General features: G+C 40.1%; 1 protein-coding gene across 1 annotated transcript in view; it reads right to left on the bottom strand.

Annotated features, from left to right (window-relative positions):
- Positions 1-3,165: 3,165 nt before the first annotated feature.
- Positions 3,166-11,083, bottom strand: part of LOC124148293 (guanine nucleotide-binding protein G(s) subunit alpha) — a 67,151-nt gene continuing 59,233 nt past the window's right edge. The window contains exons 8-11 of the mRNA XM_046519314.2: positions 10,560-10,739; positions 8,930-9,060; positions 8,332-8,399; positions 3,166-7,457 (exon numbers count right to left, since the gene is read on the bottom strand). Of these exons, the coding sequence (XP_046375270.1) occupies positions 7,311-7,457; positions 8,332-8,399; positions 8,930-9,060; positions 10,560-10,739 (526 nt within the window). The 3' untranslated portion in view covers positions 3,166-7,310. The remainder of the gene's footprint in view (positions 7,458-8,331; positions 8,400-8,929; positions 9,061-10,559; positions 10,740-11,083) is intronic.

Raw genomic sequence — 11,083 nt, 5'->3', positions numbered from 1 at the left:
GATTCATTGGATTCATGATACCGAGACATATTTATATTATTGTAGTCTAGGCTTTGATAAACACTGGATTCTGTTTTTTGTAACTCGGCCATAAGAAAAACTTATGAGCTTTCTCTTCAATTTACCTCTATCAAACAAGACTGACAACAGTGTTTGAGAATTGAATCGGGCATGTGGCGTCACACTTGGAAGTTATTATATTTTGATTTAAAAACACACAGAACCATCAACGTATTGTCCCTTCAATGTCCCTTTAATGGCTTCTGATTAGACAATCCTGACATGGGTACAATGTGTGAAGCCCATTTCTGATGTCCCCCGCTGTGATATTACTGGAATATTTCTGAAAGCGGCGTAAAACCATACTCAGTCAGTCAGTCTGATAAGACAAGGAAGGATAACTCTTTTTGACACAAGACCTGTAGGATGAGAAACATTTTTTACAAAACCTTTTAGACCAAAACAATAGGTATTGTTTGGAGCAGAACCATGCACAAGGCAGACAGAGACTGTTATTTTCAGAACCTTCCCTGTTCTATAGATATATTTTTATTTTTTTTGGATCAGCTTGTAAAAACAGTTTTGTCAAAGTCTTATCCATTCCTGCTTCTCTTTGCTCACAAGTTCCCAATACTTCCATGTCATGTTGATGGATACTGGATCTCATGGAAACAAGCTTGAAACTATTACCCTTTCTGTAGTGATGTACCCAGTAGGTTGTTTGTTATAGCAGTGTTTATGATTGAGGCCATGAAAAATCAGATATTGTTTGCAGGGATTACTACTTTCTTCTTTCTCAAATTTGAAATTTCGTTTTGCAGTGTAGTAATTTCTAATTTTGAAAAGATAAATATCTTAGGCTTCATGTGAAACATTTCTTGCAAATGGATTAGGCAAAGATAAACTCTACAATAAGTCTCCAAAAAGGTAAAAACACATGACATATACAACATGCGATCTGTTGAGATTTTATCGTAGTAGAGAAATCTGAAGAACAGAACATGGTTTGATGTGGCCTTATAGTCAGTATTTCCAGCAACTTATGCCCAAAAGGAAATATTTTTAAAATTTAATTTCGAATTCCAAATTGTAACATGTTTTCATGTGTGTCTTGATCTGTCAAATGCTTGCCATGTAGAAGACGGACAGTTTGTGCCTGCTTCGTTGTGGCCCGGACTTACCCGTTTTTGACGTACCTCTCTAAACGGAGAAGCCACATGAACTGGTGCTGCTGGGCGGCCAAGTGGGTCATGTGTTTACCTTTCAGCTGAAGACTCAAGGTTGATTTTGTACATGTATACAATTTATGAAGTCCTATTTGTGTTGTATATATGACCTCTAGGGCTTAATGGTTTATGTGACAAACTGTTTATAATTGTTGTGTTTGAGGGAGGAGGAATCCGTGAGGCGGCCATTATTGCGTTTCTCTCTTGTGTTGCAATGTGGAGTACAGGATAGAATCAAAATACTCAGAACCTGTTGGTGTCAAAAGCTGTGAGCTGAAGGATTACTAATGCTCACGATTTAACTGGGTGTCATTTAACACACAGCCTGGACAAATTCTTTCCATAAGGCTTCCTTCATGTATTGAAAGTAAAGAAAGAAGACCAAATGTATGCTTCCGTTAAATAGTGGCCTTTTTCAAACTGACGTTCATAGATGTTCAATCATGTTATTCAACCCTATCCTTCTCATCCCACCTGCATTTTGTAACTTCTTGAAACTGTAAAAGAAATTAAATTATTCTGACCTAAAAAGGTTCAGGATGCCCCTATAGTTATCAATTTCTACAATAAATGGGATGCTGCTCATGTTCTAAGTCACAAAATGTGTTTTGCTGTGTATTCTATTTTGCAGTAGACACTCGTTTACGGATGTGTTGTTTAAAAAAGATCCTAATTTCTGTCAGTAATTCTGTCATAACTAAACAAAAACCTGCACATTTAGGTACTTCCATCTCTAGCCTATTCAATGTTGTTTGTCTGATTCAGTATCGTTATAGGAAACGATTCACATTCACTTTCTCTTTTACCTGTCCTCAAATGGTTTGATATGAAATTGTGTGTGTCACTTTCAGCCTTTGATAATCGTCATCACTAAGATTTGACATAAATGATAAACCCTTCAGGTTTCCAGTATATTGAGGGCCACATTACCTGTGGACACTTCTTCCAGTTATCTTGCTGCTGACGAGTTGTTGGAACTTGTTTCCAGTTCAGTTAGTGACAAGAAATTGGTTTGCTTTTCTCTTTAATGGTAGCTGAAGCATGGCCTGGGTGTTCAGTGTAACCAATTGTACATCATTGTTGAATATAGAGAATCTCACCCGAGGGTCTTTTGATATCAGATATATCAACGAGTGTTGATATATTTGATATCAAAAGACATGAGGGTGAGATTTTATTTATCATCCAACATCATTCTTCCAACTTTTTCAGTTTGTAGACAGTAGTAAGCAGTGTCTTAAGTGTAAAAAGTACTGCTAACAGCTTCAGTAGCAGAGCCATTAGTGACGTCACAATGGTCTGCAAAGATGGAGTGTGTAGATCTCGCCCAAGCGACATCTCCTGTGGGAGCCAGTTTTGGACGATAAAATATGATTAGCCTCTCACTGTACTGAATTGTATATTATGTAACATTCCTATGAATAGAGCCTCTTGAACATAATAAATCTATTTCAATACATCTCATGCTTCTTTAATTGAATTGGAATATCTGGTATCTATAAGCTACGTCTTTGGATCCAGATTTGGCCACTCTGAACTGTCAGCGTCATCATCTGGTCATCATATTCTTTTATAAAAGACAAAATTGTAGCACAGACATACCAAACTGCTAATATGTACTGGTACTACTCAAAAGAAGTTTAGGACCACATGATTCTTTCATATTACCAAAATCTGATGCGTGGTCCTTATCTTCTTTTGGGTAGCATAAGCAAGACCTACCCTGACAAACTCTTAAGGTATTGTGTCTATTTGCCACACATTAGGAAACTTCCAAAGATGTAAGATCTGTTTTCCTGCCTAAAGTCAACTGTTTCAACTACAGGAACAAAGGCATCCCTTGATGTTCCCTGCAGTTCCTTCGAGGGCCAGAAACATGATCCAATAGCACACTCAGCTGTCTGGTCCATTGGTAGAACAAAAAACAAGGAATATGATGTATTTAGTAAGAAATTGTTTTTATTTTACAATACAGACAATTGACACATGGTAGAGAAACCCCAGCAGCCGACTGCAGCTCGACTGTCCCACGGACTGGGAGTCTGTCAGACTACTCCAGCAAGCCAGTGAGCCCAGAGACATGTACCCGACATTTGGCTAAACCTATTGTTATTGCTGATCAACAGATCACAAAAAGGTCATTGAGCAGCCAAAGGCTAAATTCAGCCAATCATTGGAAAGTTTACTGAGGCCAAAGGCCAGATTCAGCCAATCAGGGGGAGTTTACAGAGCTATGCCAAAGGCCAGATTCAACCAGTAGTTACAGATTTAATGAAGGCCAGAAGCAATATTACTCAATCATTGGAAAGTTTACAAAGGCCAGGTAACTGATTTAGCTGATCATGGGGAATTTTCTAAATTCAGCCAATCGGAGGTTAACAGCAACATGTAAAGCGCCACTTATTGTCAGACTGTGCTGCCCCCCAAACACTGTCAAGTCACGTAACTCAACATTAGAAGGCAGAAGAACTTGACCATTAATCACGTTAATGCAAGCCTGGGTATTTCTAATCACAACTAAAAGAAAAGAGTTAGATAAAATTGATTTTTTTTGGTCTTTTAAACAATTTCCAGATCCATGGCACTTGATAGTGGTAGAATTGTAAAAACAAACATGATTGAGATTACACCTGTTTCTAGTTTAAGATCAGAACCCAGTCTTGAGAATAGCCTTCCATTAACGCAGGGTGGAGTTACCTCCCTTTAACAGCAAGACGAATCTTGGAGCTGACTTTCAAAGATGGTAATGAGAAATGCATAATCAGCTAAACAAGTCAATGTTCCTTCAAACATAAACGTTATGAAAAAATAAAACTTTTCAGCTACGTCAACAGATACTATGCAGTTGTGATTAAAGCAAAAATTATAATAATAAAAACAAATCATCCAATGGCATTTCACTGGCAGGACTTGTACCTACTTGGAGCCAAGAATTGTGTGGGTATCACAAGAGGAACCGAGCTCCTCTCTGTCTTGATGAAAGAAACATTTAAACATAAGATATGATTCACCATTTCACGCAAGTAATGTACATGATAAAATCAACAGTAAGAGTTAATGGTAACAATCTGATACAGGTAGCTGTTATGTTTTGGCATTGAAAGTGGTGTCAAAGTCGGACCAGCTGAGGACTAGTTTTCATGCTATCCTCATGCAATATCAAAATGCTCCTTCCATACAGCTGGTGTTTACCCATAAACAAGGTATTGTAAACTTCTTGTATACGCAGCTGATGTGAAACTTTCTAAACTTACATTTGCCAAAACTCGAGTCAAAATTTTCGCAACTGTTCACACCACCTGAATCTGCCCATTTCATCAAATTGAAAAAAATAAAATCATTTAAAAAAAATGACCTTGATAAATCTCTCGAATAAGGTACAGTTAGAATTTCTGAAAAGATGGCATTTGAACTGTGTCTATCTAAACTGCTTGGTTATAATATTCCTTGTAGACAAATATTTCATCAACATCTAATTGGGCCACCCTAGGAATGACAATGTTTTCTTTTACAAATGAAATTTCGCTTCATGTGATCGGGTGAGCAATCAGCCACAGATGTTGCGTCCAACACAAGATTGTCTGGTCTAATGTTAGAGATTGGAGATATAGGACAAACATAATTGGCCCTCGGTGAATTGTCCCATACATCGTAGCAGAGAGATAAGTGGGAACACGAATAGCACTCAATATTAATTGATTCTATTGTTGGCGGCCATGGCCGCACCAACGTCACGGATCTCATCACAGTCAGTTGCATAATGTAGACGGAGATGTAGATGTTTACAAAATGCCGCTGGCATCCTTGTACTGGCCATCACTGGCCAGTCGCCATGACGACAAGAATCGCTTGGCCAATCAGGTGCCAGTAACTATGGCGACAAAAACGCATGATAATAAGTGAAACACTAGTTTCCCTCTAGACGTGTGTGAACCTGGTATCTCCACGTAATTGTATATGTCAACTTCTTGGTCAAGATTATTTACATGCGTTTACACAAAAATTACTCCATACCATACATTTGGTGCGTTAAACAAACCACTTGTTGTGAAACAGAATTTGTACCAGATATGCACACAGTTATTTTCTTTTACTGAAACTTTTTTCAAGGACAAGCTGTATAAACAAAGTCAATTTAAAACATTCTCAACAATTCTGAAGTTTCAAGACCTTGAACATTTACATTTACTTGAACTTTTCCGGTCAGCAACGAGGCCGAGCAAAATATATCTGGTAAAACTAGTAAAACACCAAGAACAAAACAGTCCATCAGTTTCATTGTATGTTGGCTATTCTCGCAGTAATTCTTGATAAAATGTATGTAAAAGTCTCCGGTCAAGAAGATATAAAACATTAATCATCAAGCACAAAATTCATAGTAAATAAATAAATAATGTGTTTGTTGTGCTGTACTGTAACAACAGTATCCTTTACGCAGCGGCGGCGGCGGCAGCGGCAACATCGACGGCTGTGGAAGGAAGGTAATACACAGCCAACAATAACAACAAATCTTCACAGCTTTTCGCATCAATATGGATATGTACATTGTGTGATGTCAATGGATAAAATGTACCCTAGCAGTCTGCACAAGAACTGTCGGAGAGGACAGAGCATAATAACCAGGGACACTTCCAACAGGCTCGCAAAACTAGTGTCATATCTCGTGTTCAAAATCAAACAAATCACATAATTTCGGAAATCAAATCAAATCAGAGATAAATATCGTAGACACCAATGCCCTCCCTCTAGCTAACTTCTAATTAGTCCTCAGTACTTTGTTAAAAATATGGAGAAAATTAAAAGAAAATGATCAATCGAGAATAACAGTTGGATCTTGCTAACTGCCGTGATACAACTAGTGCACTTGATCCAGTTCGTACCACCGATGCACGAGAGGACACGGCGGTCAGTGCGGTCTACTTCAATCTAAAACACGCGTAAATACCCAGTGAAACAAGCATGGAATCTTCCAAGTACATATTTTTACAACTAATTTACAACTTAACAAAACATTAGGGCGGAGTAACACGATGATGGACCCTTCATTCCTCGATTTTGGCCTCACGCCAGCAGTGTTACAGACAGACGCGCATATGTACGTACGAACATACACGCGAACATGCACAGCGGCTCTGGATGACTGACCGACCAACTGATAGATAGATGGACGGACGGACACCCACAGGTAGCAAACGAAGTGCTCACAGAAGGTCAAGCGTAGTCATATACAGTACAAGTCATGTTCATACAAATACTTGTTTTGAAAAGAGTCAACATTATACACAAATATGCGACTCCAAATAACCAACTGACACCAAAGAAACAGTATGTTAGCAATCCACAGTCCGGTTGGACAAGAGTTCCTCATTCAGTCAGCTGATTGGACGATAGGTGCCGCCAGCAGTTGTCATAGAAACGGCTGCAGGTCATCCAAATATTACAATCAAACAAAATCTGCATATTGTGGTCTGGCCGCACATTGGCAGCAGACTGTTACAGCAAACACAGGAATCAGCCCATGTCAGTCACCGCAGATAGCTCGTCGCACGATGGCGGACGGTCGAGTCGTGGAGCCTGTGTTTGGCATATGTACGTACGCACTAGACAGTGATTGGTTGAATCCTCTTGCTGCTACATGGTAAAGCTCCACTGGAACACTCGCATAACAAAATTTGCTCCACTCCGCAAACATGGTCGCCGACTCGTAGACGAAAACAACTGCACTGATTGGACAAAATAAAGATAGACAGTGTGGTTTTGTATAGTACAAACACAGTGTTGTTCCTCCTGGTGCAAGTGTCGCTCACTCGCTCGCTCGCCTCACTTCGCTGCTAGCCGTAACACCAACTTCCTGTGGTCAACCAGGACACTAAGTACCACAGTTGGCGAGGTCACGTGATCACTTGTGACACGGCTCGAGCGAGGCGCAAGAGCTAGAGAGAGAGAGAGAGATAGGGTGACATGATTGAGTCCCTTGAAAGATGCAGTAGACATCATCACATCATCATCATCACATCATCATATACGATGTCTCTTCACCACAATGTCAAGCTCGCCACCAGCTCCAGCTATGGGCCGGCAGCATCACAGAAGCTCGTACTGACGTAAGTGCATCCTCTGAATGATATCTCGGCAATCATTGAAAACTCGTTTGATGTTCTCGGTGTCGACCGCGCAGGTGAAGTGGGGGTAGCAGTAGTGTCGGCCATCGCCGCTGGCCGTGCTGATCCGCTGAAAAAGACAAATTTCCCATGAGTTGAGACAGCTAGCATGTGAGAACGGACCTGGTTCATGGACATATTGAATACAGGCGTAACATGTTAATTCTAAAACATTTATTCCAGTGTCAACGTGGTTCATGATCCAATCCTGGTCATGACAATGTTAGTGCTACGACTTTCGAACATCTGTGCTAAACTATGTGAGTCATGACAATGTTAGTGCTACGACTGTCGTAAGTGTGTGCTAAACTACAGGAGTCATGACAATGTTAGTGCTACGACTGTCGTAAGTGTGTGCTAAACTATGTGAGTCATGACAATGTTAGTGCTACGACTGTCGTAAGTGTGTGCTAAACTACAGGAGTCATGACAATGTTAGTGCTACGACTGTCGTAAGTGTGTGCTAAACTACAGGAGTCATGACAATGTTAGTGCTACGACTGTCGTAAGTGTGTGCTAAACTATGTGAGTCATGACAATGTTAGTGCTACGACTGTCGTAAGTGTGTGCTAAACTACAGGAGTCATGACAATGTTAGTGCTACGACTGTCGTAAGTGTGTGCTAAACTACAGGAGTCATGACAATGTTAGTGCTACGACTGTCGTAAGTGTGTGCTAAACTACAGGAGTCATGACAATGTTAGTGCTACGACTGTCGTAAGTGTGTGCTAAACTACAGGAGTCATGACAATGTTAGTGCTACGACTGTCGTAAGTGTGTGCTAAACTACAGGAGTCATGACAATGTTAGTGCTACGACTGTCGTAAGTGTGTGCTAAACTACAGGAGTCATGACAATGTTAGTGCTACAACTGTCGCAAGTCTGTGTTAAACTACGAGGTTCACTGTACTTGAAACAGAACATGAAATATTGTTCTCGCTTACCAAGAATTCATCCCTGATGAAATATTTGGCCCGAACTACCTCCGGGTCGTCTGTAGACTCAAACACAGCTGGAACACAACAAACCACATTAGTTGTTTATCGAGCAAATTACCCAGGTCAGCAATACATACATGGACCATCACAACACATATTTATACTTCTCCAAAAAGAGTAACACTCAGTTTTTTCAAATGACTGTAGTTAATCTGTCATGTAAAATGAATTCCCTACAAAGAAATCAATGAATCTATCTATCTATCTATCTATCTATCTATCTAGTGAGTATTGCAACACACAGACATCCAACTGTGGGTGTACTTCAACTTGTTTTGAGTAGTATATATTTATATGAAAACCCCCAACAATCTTCAGGAGATTACTTAGCATGGTGAAAGAGTATAAATCTAGTTTTCGCTTGTTTCTATGGCCCTGACATGTTTTACAACAATCAACATTATCAGCACCCCTTGACAATAATTGTAGCTCATTAGAAAACCCCTGTTGATTTTGGCATTCTCAGCCTGAAATGTTCTGTAGGCCCCTGAACCCTTGCCACCACCTACATCTGACTGCCCCGCCCCATGGGCCACATTCTTACCATCTGGTGGGGTCTGGTATCTGGAAAATTCAGTAAAGTAGTCCTCTATTTTTGATTTTCCAGCTCTCACTTTGTCTGCTAATAGGTCCTGCTTGTTTAAGAATAAAATTACAGATATTGTTCTGAGCCACCTGAAACAGAAAACAGAAAGATCATGTTAGAGTGATGAGAGTGATAACAGCGAGTGAGTGAGTGAGTTTGGTGCTGCTTTGAACAATATTACGGTTGTATCACGGCATGTCAACTAATAAGCCAGAAGGGACATGTCATAGATGCCACTTTGGTGAAACCCATGAGTATGGTGCTGACAAACCAAGGATCGTAATCAGGACGATTCTGGAATTTGAACCTAAAGTCATAGGATCAAGGCATGCCTAAGGGATGCAACTGACAATGTGCTGACAAACCAAGGATCGTAATCAGGACGATTCTGGAATTTGAACCTATAGTCATAGGATCCAGGCATGCCTAAGGGATGCAACTCTGCATGAACTCTGAGACAACATGACCATCCATGCCCAATGAGTGATAAGAAAGTGCAAATATACACACTGAGGAACACTGAATAATACGTACATACGCCCAAAACACAAGTGTCAAAAATGTGTGGTGTCACCCTGGGCAAGTTCAAATGTGCCTCTGTACACCCAGCAGAGAATGTGTACCCGATATGTGAGGTGGATGTAAAAACCCACTGGCACCCATAGGCAGCTTGGGTTGTGTACTCCCCAGGGAGTTGAGGATTATAACTTGAAAACATATGGATCCACTGGTCAGGGAACAAATAAACCACATTTGAGCAGATACACATGTACCAGTATCTGGGTAAGTGTTGTATATACATGTATAACATAATGTGAGGCCATGGAGCAATGTAAATTAATGAGAGCTCCTCTTGGAGGTCCCACATCCTAGAACTATCCATATTCTATCAGTCACTTGTGACCAGAAGACCACTAGTTTGGTCGCATCATATGACAGACAAGGGGGCATAGTGACCAGCTAATATTACTTCTGAGATCCAGAAATCCCAGCTAAAGGTGAGCGAGTCGGGTTTTTCACTGCTTTTTGCAATATTCCAGGAATATCAGAGGGGACACTAGAAATGGGGTTCACACATTGAACCCATGTGGGGAATCAAACCCAGGCCTTCGGCTCGGTGAGTGAATACTTAAACCGCTAGGCTACCCTGGGTTCCAGTTGAAGGAGATAATATGACTTCACTGTACAAAGAACAGGATTCACTATCTAAACACAGATTTTTGGATAAATGAGGTGCAGTAAACAAATAATACTTTCATTCTTTCTTTACCCCAGCGCTCAGCAATATTGCAACTATATAATGGAGGCCTGTGTTAAGTCTTGACTACAAAAACCAGTGATTGAGGAAACACAATCAACCAAGTCACGGAGTCTGACAATTTGATTCATTCAGTCGTTTCGTATGACAAGAATAGGTAGCTGGGGACCTATTCTAACAGGGAATCCACCTGGAGAGACAAACATAGCTAGCTGGGGATCTATTCTAACCCAGAATCCCAACGGGGTGACGTGTATTGCAGCGACACGTATATATCAGTCAGGTCATGTTGGCCACCTTCAAAAAGAACATCACGTTTTACATCTTTACCTGTTATTCCAGATACTCCTAAAAAGTTCTAAGGATTCTCTGAGTCTATTTTGGCTGGGATCCTCTCGCAGGACCAGATTGTAGCCACTGCAGGCTGTGACGAAGATGATGGCCGTCACATCATTAAAGCACTGGATCCACTTCCTACGCTCGTCTCTCTGACCCCCTACATCAAACATGCTGCAATCAAAACCATCAGCATCAGAAACAGCACCTGACAGTTCAATATTCAAAGATATACGCACATATAAACACAGTATCATATAATCCAAATTATATTTTCATATTTTTTTAATACTTCATACAAAAATTGAAAAAGTTGCTGTTATTTTGATGACTATACAAATAGTTTTACTTTTCCATTCTTACAATATTTGAAACTACTTCTGCACCAGTTGCTCCAGGTACAACTGATTCAAATTGACTTATTTTGATTATACTTCATACATTCATAACAAAAAGGTTCAGATTTCAATCTGATAACATAATTCTTAAATGTGATAACTTCACTGTTACAATGGTTA

The sequence above is a fragment of the Haliotis rufescens genome, unplaced genomic scaffold (genome assembly GCF_023055435.1).
Source record: "Haliotis rufescens isolate VD_foot unplaced genomic scaffold, xgHalRufe1.0.p SCAF_19, whole genome shotgun sequence".
In the NCBI taxonomy this organism is placed as follows: domain Eukaryota; kingdom Metazoa; phylum Mollusca; class Gastropoda; order Lepetellida; family Haliotidae; genus Haliotis; species Haliotis rufescens.
This window is presented reverse-complemented; position numbering and strand designations above follow the sequence as displayed.